The sequence below is a fragment of the Lepisma saccharinum genome, chromosome 29 (genome assembly GCF_977018435.1).
Source record: "Lepisma saccharinum chromosome 29, izLepSacc3.1, whole genome shotgun sequence".
In the NCBI taxonomy this organism is placed as follows: domain Eukaryota; kingdom Metazoa; phylum Arthropoda; class Insecta; order Zygentoma; family Lepismatidae; genus Lepisma; species Lepisma saccharinum.
This window is the reverse complement of record NC_139257.1, coordinates 45,631,451-45,646,699: the sequence shown is the minus strand read 5'-3', so window position 1 is coordinate 45,646,699 and position 15,249 is coordinate 45,631,451. Positions and strand designations below refer to the sequence as shown.

At 36.4% G+C, this 15,249-nt stretch overlaps 2 protein-coding genes across 6 annotated transcripts in view; one reads left to right on the top strand and one right to left on the bottom strand.

The window, feature by feature from the left end:
• barr (non-SMC condensin I complex subunit H) overlaps positions 1–11,217 on the top strand; it is a 41,556-nt gene extending 30,339 nt beyond the window's left edge. For 4 of the 5 annotated variants that reach the window (XM_083114568.1, XM_083114569.1, XM_083114571.1 and 1 more), the window contains exons 11-13: positions 2,193–2,336; positions 3,973–4,077; positions 9,904–11,217. In XM_083114568.1, coding sequence (XP_082970694.1) covers positions 2,193–2,336; positions 3,973–4,077; positions 9,904–10,146 — 492 coding nt within the window. In that variant the 3' untranslated portion in view covers positions 10,147–11,217. The remainder of the gene's footprint in view (positions 1–2,192; positions 2,337–3,972; positions 4,078–9,903) is intronic. The other variant, XM_083114567.1, reaches the window with a different exon arrangement.
• A 1,735-nt stretch (positions 11,218–12,952) lies between these two features.
• LOC145981612 (RRP12-like protein) overlaps positions 12,953–15,249 on the bottom strand; it is a 58,328-nt gene continuing 56,031 nt past the window's right edge. Inside the window, exon 20 of the mRNA XM_083114980.1 lies at positions 12,953–13,152. Within this exon, the coding sequence (XP_082971106.1) occupies positions 13,041–13,152 (112 nt within the window). The 3' untranslated portion in view covers positions 12,953–13,040. The remainder of the gene's footprint in view (positions 13,153–15,249) is intronic.

The following is a 15,249-nucleotide window of genomic DNA, read 5'->3' as shown; positions in this document are numbered from 1 at the left end:
AATGTGATTCCAGGGCTGGTGACCAAGTGTATACCCTCATAAATTTTGCACTTTTTAAAATTTAATTAGCCGATTTGGATCTTTTACATGACATAAAATATATTTCAAGATGTGGAAAATGCATAATAAAGATAACCTGATGTCCAAAGTTAACCAGTGTTCATCTGATTTCCCTTATTAGGGAGTAGTTTTAAGTTTTTTCTTCCTTCTTTTTTTTACAAAATAGTAAAAAAAAATGGAGTGTCCTGTTTAGGGAAATATTTATTTTCTGCCATCTTTTATGTACAATATTGTTGATTGTGTATTTACTGCATTTAGAACATAATTTTAAATATTTACTTACTAGTGCCATATATGAATTATGTATTGTTCATAAATACTTGTACATATTTTAAGTTTTTGATCATGTTCAACTATTGTTATAGTCAGTGCTCGAAAAATCTTCTTCAGAGCTAGGTGCCAGCTCTGAATATCAGGCGCCAGGAAACAACCTACTTGCAATTGTGCATACTATGGAGTTTCAAAAGTTGCGCAACCCAAACTTTGAAAATGTATATCTTGAAAACCGTAAGAGATATTTACACCGGTTTTCCTGCATTATAAAGCCTCATCCATTTGAGATATTTTTCAATGCTAAAAAATTATCAGTTTACCCACACAGAAAATTAGATAAATAAATAACTGGCGAAAGGCAGTGTTAAAATTTTTCCAGAAATGCATTTTTGAGTGAGAAAAATATGTAAGAAATTATCAAAGGGTCATAATTGGATGTCTGATGCCATGTCAATCTGTCATTTGCGACCAATATTGATCATGTGCAGCATTTGATGGATTTTTGACTGGTGATTTTATGGGTTGAGTGGTAACATTTTTGGGACATATCCTCCGTAAATGGCAACACTAGCAGGTCGAAATTTTGTCAACACACACACGCAACATGTGCTTAAATATTGGCCATACTCCATAACACGGGTTAGGTGGTACAACAGCCTCAGGCTGAACCTCGCCCACAGAAATAAAGAATGAAGAATCTTCAAAATTTTGTACATAATAGCAAATGATCACAGTTGCCAGGCAGAAAATTTTAGTCGCCACGGCGACCTGGCAACTGGGATTTTTCGAGCCTTGGTTATAGTCATGACATGACATGTGCATTTTTACATGCCTATCACATGGCAATGCATATGTGGAAAGTGGGTTTTCTGTAAATAAGCAGGTTTTAATAGAAAACTTGAAAGAAGAGTCTGTTGTGGCTATTCGGCAAGTTTATGATGCAGTGAAAGTGGTAGGAGGAGTGTCAAATGTAGAAGTAAGCAAAGATATGATCCAGAGTGTTAAAGGTGCACGTATTAGATACGAAGAAGCATTGCAGAAGATGAGAAAGAAATGTGATCACAAAGAAGACAAAAGGAAAGAAATGAAACATAAAACAAGTGAGATTCATGCTTTACAAGCCAAACAACAAAAGATGCAAGAAGAAGCAAAGGCTATTGCAGAACAATTAAAAGAAACTTGTACTTAAAGCTTCTGAGAAGTAAAGTTTCTTAATTTGCTGTATCAGACATTAAGTACATTTCTTGTTTTATATTTCTGTCTCAGTAAGTTATTCCTTTTTAAATCGGTACTAATAATTGTCACTTCATTTTTATATGTTTTAAAAATTCCAATAATTTGTTTGTGTTAACTATTATTGTACGCATTACAGATTAATTGATATTGTATCCATTTATAAACATGTATGAAAAAGTGTGAAAATATTTCAATGTTCTATATCAGATATGTTAGAAATTGTTTCAGAGTTGTTTAAAGTTCTAGAAAACCGGTCATCTTTGTTCTTAATTACATGCAAAGAAGTGTAATTTTATTTTATTATTGAACTAGTTTTCTTATTTGCATCAGAAAACAACAGTAATAAGGAAGGTGAGGATGGTATAGCTATGAGAGGAAATGGAGGCCATTGTAAAATTATGGTAGTCATTTAATGTGCATTCAATACTCTGGAAAAAATATGAGGATTCTGGAAAACTCAGGGAAATCTCAGGGAAAATGGATTTGGAGTGTGCGTGGGAACCCTGCAGATAGCTCTATTTACAAGGCAAGTATACCGGAAGGAAGTCTGCTCAGTCAGCTTGCTCAACAAATTGGAACTTACAGTGTAATTTACATTGTTAATAGCAATTTTCTTCCTGCAGGACCATGATGAAGATTCTGTTGGTATGGTGGAACAAGACTTAAGCAGTCGGGATGTGCATTCATTTCCTGTTTCCACGCAAGAGGCTCAGAATGAAGATGGAACTGGCTTTTGTTGGGATGATCTAGTAGTGCCTCCGAGTAAGGTATGTTTCTTCCTGTTCGCAAGATATGGATTATGAACTTATTATTATTATTGCTGTGTGTTCTTGGGTGCCTGTCTGAGGCTCAAATCTGCTTGAATTATAACATTGGGGCTCATCCCCATATTGAACCTGTCTCTTTTCCATGGCATGCCAGCTAGTGCTCTATCACTGAACTACCAAGTCATCCTCTGGCCTCACTGCATTTTTGTGCACCATAACTAAGGACCTTGATTTTTCAGTATTCTTTTATTATTATTATTATTATTTTTATGGTGTTATGTTCCCCATAACATATGTTTTGTTTGCAGTTAAGGAGCTAGACAAAAAGAAAACTAAATATAAGCTTACAGTGGAACCTTGATTTTACGTTTTTCAGGGGATCAAGCTGCAAAAACTTTAAAAATGCCTGAAAACTTAAAATGAGGAATATTTTATAACATTTTGGTATGTTGTGACCATCAAGATTGAATGTATGATGCGGGAAAACGTAAAATTGATGAACATAAAATAAGGGTTTCGCATATTTTTTAAGTAAGTACCCTTTTGATATGTACAAAAAACAAGTAAACCTTTTGTAACAATTTTATTGTTACATGAAAGACCACACTTTTATCTACTTTTCCACATAATTGCCACCAATATTAAGGCACTTATCATTTCGAACAACAAGCTTTTGTATTCAGTCGTCATAGAAGTTTGCCACCTGAGTTGACAGTCACTGCAACACGGCTGTTTTGAGGCTATCGTCGTCATTGTGGCGCTGACCTCCGAGATGCTTCTGCAGTTGCAGAAACACGTGGTAGTCACTCACTGGGTGCTAGATCGGGGCTGTATGGAGGATGATCAAATTGTTCCCAGCCAAATGATGCGATGAGATCTTGACAAGAAAAGTCAAGGTGCTACCTAAACGTTTGCTTTTGTGCGCCTCAGTTAACATTTTTGGTACCCATCGTGAGCACAATTTTCGACAGTTTAAGCGTTCGGTGACAATTTCGTAGATAACACTTCTTGAAACTTCAGGGAACTCCTCTGATAACGAAGAAATCGTGAAGCGTCTGTTCTCTTTCACTTTTTCGTCGACTTTCTGCACCAAATCGACAGTGATCACTGAGGGTCGCCCACTCCGTTCCTCGTCATGAACATCCTTTCGGCCATCTTTGAAAGCTCTTATCCATTTGCGTACCATTCCATCACTCATAATGTTTTGTCCGTACACTTCACAAATCTGACGGTGAATTTCAACTGCTTTCACGCCTTTAGCACTAAGAAAACTAATAACGGCACGTATTTCACAGTCGGCGGGATTCTCATTCGGCGGAGGCATTTTAAATATGCAAAAGCAAATGTATACACGATAAACGGTACTTACTTTAAAAATATGCCTCGTATAGACTTTAAAAATATGCCTCGTATAGTGATTTTTATAATTTTGTTGCCAACCTCCATGGCAGAGTGGTTAGGACACCACACTATGATGTCCCAGGTTCGAATCGTGGCCAAGGCATTGGTGTTCTTTGTGAATGTCCCTTTGTTAATTTCATCATATCATCACTCATCCTCATCTTTGCAATTAGCCAAAACTGTCAGAAAAGTGAAGTAAAAGAAAACTAAATATGATCATATTTTTGTTTTTCAGGTACCCCGAATATTTATACCATATGCTCAAACAGCAAAGAAAATAGACATGAAAAAATTAAAATGTTGCATTTGGGAAATCTTAACCGAAGGAAATTCAAATAAGGTGAGTTGATTTTGTAATGCAATTATTGTATTTTTTTTTTTGTATTCTGCTTGGCATGCCAGTCAGTTATTATTAAAGACTGCATGACAATCTGTGACAGGAACGTGACCAAAAGTCACATATATATTCTGTGAGAATTGATGTCCATTAAATATCACTTTTTAAATGCCTTTTCGTTCTATTTGTGACTACAACAATTTTACTTCAACAGCTATGCACGAGGGTCACACTGAAAGTAATGAGCAACAATTTTTCATGAACTGAGTTTTGGTTTTATTAAAGAAAAGCATGCTACATCATAATCTACAGACTTTTCTTTACTTTTCAACAAAGTCTCCATTTCTTTGGATGCATTTTCCCCATCTTTCTAAAAGCTTGAAAATACCCTTACGGTAAAACTCTGTTCCAGCTTATTGCAGACACTGATGCACAGCTTTCTATATGTTGTCCGTCATCTCGTAGTGTTGGCCTCATAACTGTTCCTTCAAAAAACCGAACAGATCATAGTCTGAGGGTGCAATGTTGGGACTGCAGGGAGGGTGAAGCAGAAGTTCCCACCCCATTTTCCCCAATTTCCTCTCCCTGGTGAACTGAGCAGAATGCAGGTGTGCATTATCATGTTGAAGGATTATTTTCTTTCCAGGATGTTTATCCTGCAGTGCATGATGGGAGCTTGTGAAATGTTTGGATATGACTGCAAGCATTTATGGTTTCCCCAGATTCAAGAGATTCAACCACTGCATCCCACAAGACTGTGCCCATAACTCTGCCAGCATTTGTGGGCGACTGCTCCGAGGCTAATCTTTGATGCTCATGTTTCCATCCTTTAAATTTATTACCCATCTTGTAAGACTGCTAGCACCCATGCATACATATCCATATTCACGCTGAAGTCTATTCTGAATTTCAGCAGCAGGAATTTCCTTTTTAACGAGGATTTATTTATATTTATTTATTTGGCGATGATATATTGGGTTGATGCATAAGTTTGTAGCATTTTTTTCACCATGGCAAAAGTATTTTTATTTGAAACTAATTTGAAATGAACAAAAGACAAAATGAGTCATTCCATATGAAATCAACACAGCCTACAAACTGACCATCTCCGATTTTCATGAAATTTGGGGAGTTGAAGCTATGCATGCAACTTAGTAAGTATGAAAATTTTGAGACTCTTACATCTTGTAATTGTTAAATTATTCAAGGTCAAAGTTTGCCCTTTTGAGCCTGCTTAGCTGTACTAAATGTGCTGTAACTCCACCCCTATTTTGCCTAGGAAGCTCAAATCAAGCTTATTGTACAGGGAATTGAACAAGCTTTCCAGTGATATATAACAAGCTTACCTTTGGATAAAAATATAATTTTGTCATGTGACCTAGACCTTGAATATCTCAAGATGTCATCACCAAAATTCGTGAAAAAAATATATTTGGTCCCTCATGTCATACTCTAAAACATATGAAAAAATCATTCTGGGACTGCAATGGGATCAGATGATACAAAATAATATGTGCAACTATGTAACTGATAAAAGCCCCATTATATGAACTATGATGAGTCAAATGTCCCTTAACACCCCCTACAAAATGTGAAGGAGTTATCCTGGGTATAATTGGTCATGAAAGAAATAGGTTAGACACAGGGAGATCCCTAGCCATGTGTATCAAGCGCAGGTCCGGCATATTGTTGACCACCATATTGAATTCAACACAAACATTTCAAAGGAAGGGGGTGATGTGATATATCAAATCAGGTTAGAATTTCATGACAAATGAAGCGGCAAAGGTTTTTCCAACGTATCTTTAGCTAGCAAAAACTTATACGCATATCTTTCACTTACGATATATGCACATTATAATGTTGTCAATGTTCCTGTGAGCACACTCATTGACGTCTCTCACACTCACAACATTTGGCAATGTAGCAGGTGCAACATCATTGCAAGCAGCAACTATGTCTTCTCTCAGATGGTCAATATCAGGGACTTTTAATGCATACATCATTCTCTTCAAATGTTTCTGAAGGTAAAAGTCCTCCTCAGATGTTAGATCTCGGGAATATGCAGGCCTTTTAATATATCCCCATGTGCCCATCAATCTACCTAGAAATTTACCATGAAGAAATCACCACAATGTCCACATAGTGTGGTCACACACTGTCCTCTTTCAAAACTGAAAAAATGTCATGTCCTGTAAGCAAGGATGGAAAGCTGTTCGCTTAACAAATCCAAGAAGCTCTCACCATTTAAGGTTCCGTTGTTGAATATGGACCAACCATTCCCGTTCTCCATACACTATACCACATCATTAGCTTACCAGCAACAAACATTCAGCTGGGATCTGTCTACTGTAGATTATCAAATCACAGGTATTGCATATTATTTTTATTAACTTCACCGTGAACATAAAAATTAGCATCATCGTTGAAGAATTTTTCATTCCAAAGGACGTGTCACGTAATTGTTTGAGAGATTTTTCCCAATATTCTTCACTATTCAACTATTTGGTGAATGCTGATTAAAATCATATGCAATGGTGCGTATACTTCTCTCTCTCTCAAGATGTCAGCATGATCTCGATGAGTTCCTAGCACGTTAGGAGCATTCTAATGCTTTGTTTTTAACACCTCGAAAAGAAAAAAATGGTTACAAGTATGCAGTAATAACTTTTTGCTGGTTAAAGATACATTGGAAAAACCTTTGCTAGGACTTTTCGTCATAGTTCATGCAATGGGGCTTTTATCAGTCACATAATTACACATATTATTTTGTATCTTCTGATCCCATTGCAGTCCCAGAATGATTTTTTGATATGTTTTAGAGTATTGCATGAGGGACCAAATATATTTTTTTCACGATTTTTGGTGATGACATGTTTTGAGGTATTCAAGGTCAAGGGACAAAATTATATTTTTATCCAAAGGTAGGCTTGTTATATATCACTAGAAAGCTTGTTCAATTCCCTGTACAATAAGCTTTCACAGTTACTAAGTTCCATGCATAGTTTCAACTCAACAAATTTCATGAAAATCTGAGATGGTCATGTTGGAAATGCACATATCTGTGTTGATTTGGCATGGAATGACTCATATTTTCATTCATTGTCGATGACTGTCAACCAATGGTGGGGTAGTTTTTCAATTGTACATCTGAAGAAATCAGCTGATTCAGTGTTAAAGTGTCGTCAAGTTGAAGAGCATTTTTGTCACCAAAGGATCTTCCTTGAAGATTGATGGATTGAGAACTGAAAAGGTAGCAATCCGAGGGTGCAAGATCGGGGGAGTAAGGAGGATGTGGAATAACTACCCAACCAAGCTCCTGGATAGTAGCTTTTGTCATGTTAACGGAGTGTGGGTGTGCATTATCGTGTCGCAGCACTTGATGCTGCCTTCCTGGCCTACTCGCTGATTTGGTTGTTTTCATTTAAAGCATGTGGTATCCTGAACCTTACCCATGGAATGCAACAAACTGTCTACATTAAACCCCGATGGTCTTCCTGAATGTGGAGAAACACTTAAGTCAAAAATTCCCTCTCTGTAATGACAAAACAATTTCCCTGCCCTGCTTTCTCCGTACAAGGGACAAACGTTTCCAGCCACCTACTCTGTCTTTGCCCTTACGTTAAACTCGGACAGAAGAATATGTCGGAAATGTTTCCCCCCCCCCCCCCCACTGGACACTTATTGTTCTTTAGCCCATAAATAACAGTCTTTATTCAAATCTGTAAAATTCAATGCATATTCACAAGTGCAACAATGCCACTCCAACTGATGAACATTAAATTCATTAAGCATTAAAACATTAAACTCCTATCACCTCAGTGTTGCCATACCAAACACAAACGCTACGAACTTATGCATCAACCCAATACTTCATTGGCATGTATTGATGTATTCTGATTTTTAAAGAAATTGTTGCTCATTACTTTCAGTATGCCCTCGTAGTTGTTAGTAAGTACATGATAAATTTGCATTACAACAAATTTCATAAACAGTTGAAAGTACAGTTCATTGTTTATTTCCTATATAATTGGGCTGAGCTGATAATAATATCATCAGTGCAAAAAAATTGTAAAAATTGAAAGTTAACCAGAATACGGGTGCAATTAGTTTCAATTAATATCAAAATATAAGTCCTGTAACATGGTATTGCAAAGTAAATTTTTTCTAAGGCGAAAACTATCCAGATTTTTGGGGAATATTTTTTCTTTTTATGTTGGTAAAATTTCTCTAAAAAATAATAACACTGTAGGTGTGAGTTGGAACTAAAAGTATTTCAGTTTTTAACATGACAGTTTAATATACTCCTCACAAAAAGTTTGGAATATTGTTACGTTAGACAATAGGTGATAGTCATAATTCACGATATGTGCGACTTACTCACTTTATATATATTAATTTGTATTTTTAATAAATTAAAAATACAGAACATTGTTACTTACGTGAAATGAGTATCTATTTGTGCAACGACGTTTCGGAAACAACTGTTTCCTTCTTCAGGTTCTTTTCTCGGCTATCCGAAATATACCATAGCCTCGTCAAATCGTGTCATTCGTCAGGAAAAAGGAAACGGTACAAATTTGAAAAACACTTCTAAAACCGTTGTTACCCCCATGTTCTCTTATCACTTGTTAAAATTATCACTATAAAACCTTTGCACTAAAAGTCCTATGTACAACTAAAACATTAAAAAAGAAGGGGATGCCTTCTTGTTACACTGTTCCCATGCACCTTGCCGGTTTCTTCCTTGTCGTATGTATGAGGTTGCGGGCATGTCGTCTCTCCCCTCCCTGACCTTGCACTTTCATTTCCCCTCCTCGTTACGTCATGTCAAGATCAAAATTGCATGTTATTTGGGCATCTCGTATTACGTCAGGGGTGACCTGCAATCCTTTTTTTTTTTTTTTTTTTTGTGTGTTCTCGTTTCTCCCACTTCTTGAACATCCCTATCCATAGTTATTCTATATTTCAAAAGTTTTAGTTGTACATAGGACTTTTAGTGCGAAGGGTTTATAGTGATAGTTTTAACAAGGATACAGAACATGGGAGTAACAATGGTTTTAGAAGTATTTTCCAAATTTGTACCATTTCCTTTTTCCTGAAGAATGACACGATTTGACGAGGCTATGGTATATTTCGGATAGCCGAGAAAAGAACCTGAAGAAGGAAACAGTTGTTTCCGAAACGTCGTTGCACAAAATAGATACTTATTTCACGTAACAGTGTTTTGTATTTTTAATATATTGAAAATACAAATTAATATACAGTAGACTCGCGATTATCTGAGCTAATTGGGACAGAGATTACCTCGGATACGGAAAAACTCTGATAATACGGAGATAATGTGCTAATAGGTCGTAAATGATGAAACAACACTTAAAACTGTATAGTAATTATTTATTACTAGTACAACATGATAGGCTTAGATAGGCCTACACAGACTTAAACACCACCGTAACAAACACGTGCAGCTCGGATGGTGACTTGTCTCCATAAACAAACAGGGGGGTGCGTTATGAAGCGCAATGTTCTCCAACTACTCCCTCAGTTAACCCGGAGTCTACTGTAATAGGTGATAGACATGGCCTTCGAATGCAACAACACATGGCATCTGTCTGCTAGACGTTATCATCTTTTTGCTGACATATGCCACAGTGCCTATCACCTATTGTCTAATATAACAATATTCCAAACTTTTTGTGAGGAGTGTAGTTAGGTACCCTGATGAATTAAATGTGTTATACACTTACTTTTTTTGCACTGCTGATTCATCCCTTTTTTATAGACCTGACTCAATGGTAATCTTGTTTATACTTTTTATTGTTAAAGGAGAATGCCATAGAGGAGACTCCTAGTTCAAGAAAGAGTAGAGGACCACAGGATATAGGCATGACGAAAGAGATCACCTTCACTCATCTCTACAAAGAACTTCCACCAAGACTGTCGAGCAAAATGGCAGAAAACCTGAGTGTTCCTTTGGCATTTATAGCGCTTCTTCACTTAGCAAATGAGAAAACACTTCGAATCCAAGGCCAAGAAGACATGCTAGACTTACTAATAGGTCAAGGATGAAGTGCAACATTTATCACCAATTGTACATAAAAATTGCCTGTATTTTATAGGAGTTTATTAGTGCCTTCCGATAGAATGGTTGTACATAACTGTCAAATATTTTTATACCTTGAGTGAAATAATTTACTACTACGTAGCACTTTTAACAATAAATATTTTGTATAATTTAAAGTATATATATAGTATAAATATATTTGTACATATTTTACTAAAAATGACTTGAGGTGTTTGTCTCAGTTCTGGACTTCCGTAGAATAAGAGACTATCTGGGTGCATATTTTTACCTTTTTACATAAGGTGTAGCAGAAGCGGCTCTTTATAAGCAAATGATATAATGGACTAAACCTGATTCCTTATTTATTACATTTTCTGTCATTGAGAATTCCAGATCAGTTTAAAATCTGCTCTCGCATATCTAAGTGAAGTGCACAAGTCATTCCTTTCACAGCATCTGATATATCTTAAACTGAAAAATTTGCAGTCACATCTTTTAATTTTATTTTTAAGACTAAAAACATATGGTTGGAAAGGATGTGCATGAAATAAAATAATAATTACACCAAGACATCCTTAGGACTAATGTTATTATTTTTATATTTTGGACCACTTGGACTCATGCAAAGCTTAAATAATAAAAAAAAATCTCTTGACTACCACTTGGGTTTATCATATCGTTATATTCTGTGCGTTTAAAAAAATAGTGTGTGAAATTTAAGCTGAATTTTTAGTGGCTCAAATTCTTCAAAAATCTCATGTATTGCTGGTCTTGTAAAGTTTTACTGAATGAGTCAGGTTTAGCCTATCTATTTGCAAAAAAAAAAAAAATGCATGTTTTTTGCCCAACTGTCTTACTTTGCTATTTCTTTTAGTATACAATAACTTTAGCAACATGTTAGATTTTGTTTTGAATATATTTTGTTATTAATGCTTCCTGTAGAGATGTATGTAGAAGTAGAGGTTTCCCCCACTAGATAATTTTTATCAATACATGTAAAAATACATTGTTGTTAACTTACAATTATGATCTGGAATTCATGTAACACTGTTTTTCCTAGTCTTCAAGTAAATTAAATTTTGAGGTAGGTCTTATATTTTTTAGTATTGGTTTGATTGATTTGCTTATTTTACTTCTTTTTGTGCCACGTTTGGCTAATCTGCGACTATGAGGATGAAATTGATGAATGGACACTTGCAAACATCTACGTACAGGCCAGGATTGAAAACACATTGGAAGATTAGTATGGAAAGATTGTAACAGAAAGTATGCATATTAGTTTCACTCACTATTATTCGTTCAAGTCCCGCACTTTCAAGATTGGCAGGTGATATCACTGCGAGGTCAGACTCATAAGCAACACAATCACTAAAAAATCCTTTAGGAGTTCTTCCAATCTTTCAATTCCATCTTGAAATAATTAGGGCTGGTCGAGAGACTACGAAAGGGACACTGTGTGTATAGCTATGCAATAATTGAATGATTCTACCTCCATTTTTAATGCAGCTATCTGAATCGGAAATATTGATTATTGTGGGGTGGGGTTCCACTGTATATAAAATGTCCACAGGTATTTTCAGCCCACAATCCTCCATTTAATTTTCACTAGATTTCAACATGGAGTAGTCTTTACTGAAGACACACCGTTATATGTGTACTACCGGTGCATGCTACTAGTTTTGTCTGGTCGAGTGTAGTGCTCTTAATCCCATATACTGTCTAGAACCATCTGTGAACTATTGGGCACTCAAGCGAAAACCTCTCGCACACTAATGCACATGCTGAAAAACAAGCCCTTGCAACAGGTGGATAGTGACAGTGGCCATCCAAGTAAATACAGGGTTATCTACAATTGATTGAAGTGGTTTCATGATGTTACTGTATGTGTATTATTGAACGTAATCACAAAGCAACTTTACAGTTTTCATAATTGGGAAAAGAGACACGTGGTAGTATATAAATATGGAGAAACTAATATGCACTTTATTCGCGAAACTGTTTTTTCTTCATTCTATTAATTACAGCAAATTCCAACGAGGATGGTGACAGTGGCCACTGAAATTAATAGAATGAAGAAGAAAAAAGTTTCGCAGATCAAGTGAGTACTAGTTTCTCCCTATTTACAGTTTTGCGGAGAAACTAAACAAGTTTTGCGACATATTACAAGCTATGGTGGTTTTCTGTTCCCTGTGGCGTCGTTGAGTATATTCGTGACTATTCGAAACTCAATGCTTTTTATGCAATCTCAAAATTTAAAGTTTACTGCCCCTACTTCTTGAGCGAACAACCATCACAGTTGAAGACACGCAGTGTGAACTTTATCTACCAGTTGGATGCTGCTCCACCTAACTTTCATCGCGATTTCTGCACGCTAGACTGATGGATCGGTCGTTGTGAAAATGATGATCAACAGCTGCTGTCATGGCCCGACTTTCTTGTGTGAGGATATGTGAAGGGTTTAGTGTTTGTGCCTCCATTACAGTGATCTGGCAGAACTGCAGGCTCGCATCATCAGTGCTTTCGATCGAATTGATAGGGACATGCTGCATCGCATTTGGGAAGAAGTGTATTTACAGTTCATGCTTGCAGAATCACAAAGGCGGAACATATCACACACTTTTAGTGTTACAAAACTATAAAGTTACTTCCCGATACCTTCAATAAGACATCTGGAAACAACTCCAATCATTTGTAGACACCCTGTATATCTGGCATAATCAAGAAACAGTATGCCAAGCCTACACTGCACAGGATAAGATCATAATCTTTACAGTTCATTCATTAGGGCTTTTTGTGTAAAGAAAAAAACTATTAGCTCAAACTGTACATTCTTTATTACAAAATGTACACACTTCACAAAACAAAACAACCAAACAATAAATTAATTTATTCAAGACACTTACTTACGAGCTTTCCTAAAATTTTTTGTTTTTGCTTTTGTACCTTGCTGTGCCCCGTGCTTAGCTGCTTTTACCAAACTTCTGAACTGACCACTGTACTTTGCTTTCTTCCTACAAGAGAAAAAATGGGGGAAAAAATAGAAACTTGAAAGAGAATTGCTATTCCCACCTAATATAATGTAAACAAATCACTATGGTTCAATATTAAATTGTCACAATATCTACAAACTTTAATTTGGAGCTGTGTGTGCCTATGTACCAAAACTAGGTGTACTCTTCGATAAAGTATTTTTTTAATTTACAGAATTTCTCATGATAAAATTTCATTTCATCTTATACTGTTAAGTTTCATGTGTAATACACACACGGTACTTGTTTCATTGTTTTGACTTAGTTGTGAGAGCTGTGCAGGTTGAGACGTGTTCAGTTCTGCCTACACAGGGTGGCTACTCTAAGACCATGATATAATCAAAGTATAAATCCCGGTTTTCAAGAACATTCCAAAAATTAATGATTAAAAATTTAAGGGTACAGGCAAATGTTTCTTCTATTTAACCTTTACTCTCCCGATGATACCATATGGTATCATGGTGCTGATTACGAAAGGAATGTGCATTTTGGACCTTCATACTCTTATGTTTGGGTGGAAACTCGGGCACAGGTCTGGAGCAAGCCTGGGAAATTCACAGATGCCCAACCTCCCCCCTCTGCAACATATCCATGCCACATTTCCGGACAGAGTTTCACATTTTGGCTCATTATTCAACTTGTATGGCACCCAGTTAAAAGAATACTAAGGGTTGTGCCTTCTCCACATTACAGCGGAAGAAGAGGGGGCAAACTCCAGATTTTTGTTTTTTCCATTGAAATTCAGGGGTTGTGCCCCCAAACCCCCCTTCCTTGGTTCGGCATTTGAAATTGTACACGGTTGCATGCTCTGATGTTTTAGCTGCAAAACAAAAATTATCCGAAGTAGATTGCTCCCATAGTGCCCAAGTTATAACAATTTTCCTCCAAAAATGCAAATTACCTATTTTTTGTAAAAAACAACAACACATTTTGGCTTATTATTCAACTTATATGGCAACCAAGAACATGAAACATGTTTCATTCTCTTTGGAAATGCCCATTCCTTGAAAAGAATACTAAAGTTCGGGCCCTCTCCCCAAAATAGCGGGGAAAGAAGAGGGGGCAACCTCTTATTTTTTTTCCCATTGAAATTCGGGGGTCGTGCCCCCCAACCACCCCTTCCTTGGTCCAGCATTCTGAATTGTACACGGTTGCATGCGCTGATGTTTTAGCTGCAAAACAAAGTTATCCGAAGCAGATTGCTGCCATAGTGTCAGAGTTATAACAATTTTCCTCCAAAGAGTGTTGGAATTTAAAATTCCTGCCGAGAACTTTCGTAAACCTGATCGGGAGTGTAAAGGTTAAACCTTACCTATTTCAGTGTGTAATACTAGGGAAATGGTTTGATTGCACAAAACAATATTTAAGAAAATTAAAACACTTCCGTCTGCAAGAACATTAATGTGAGCGAACAACTCGCAATGAACAGATACTAACGCAGTCGAATTTCAGTTTTAAAGGAACTCTTAGCTTACAAGGTCCGAAAAGGTTACGTTTGGCACCTTCCCATCACTTGCTATGTCTGCCAGATAGATTATTCTGCAAACAACATTAATAAAGTATAGGGACCGAGAGATTTCTGTTTTGTTTTTCACTAAACCTTTATTTTCCTTCCTCGATAAAGATAAAAGCTACACTGTAGAAACATGACACAGGACATGTATTAATACATATGCATTCAATGAGGTTTGGATTAATAAAACTTGAAATTTTTCATGTCTACAGAGATAAATTCACGTATAATTCCCGGACCCAATAATTCACGCATAAATTCTGGAATCAAGGAATTCCTAGTGAGTAGCCACCCTGCTACAGTAATAATGGAAGCAACATGCAACAAACAATACACTGCATTGAAATTACAACAAATTGTCAGCTGAGGCCTATGGAGAGTCCATTCTATCTTACAGCACAGTTTGAAAGTGGTTTAAAATGTTTAGAAGGGAGACAAACAATTTCAAAGGAAGGTGGACCTGGAGATCCAGTCAGTGCTCCAATGGAAGAAAATATCAACACTGCTGTTGTCACTGAGAGATATCAATAAAAAAAGGTAAAGTGCTCCCCTGTGCTTAGCACAAC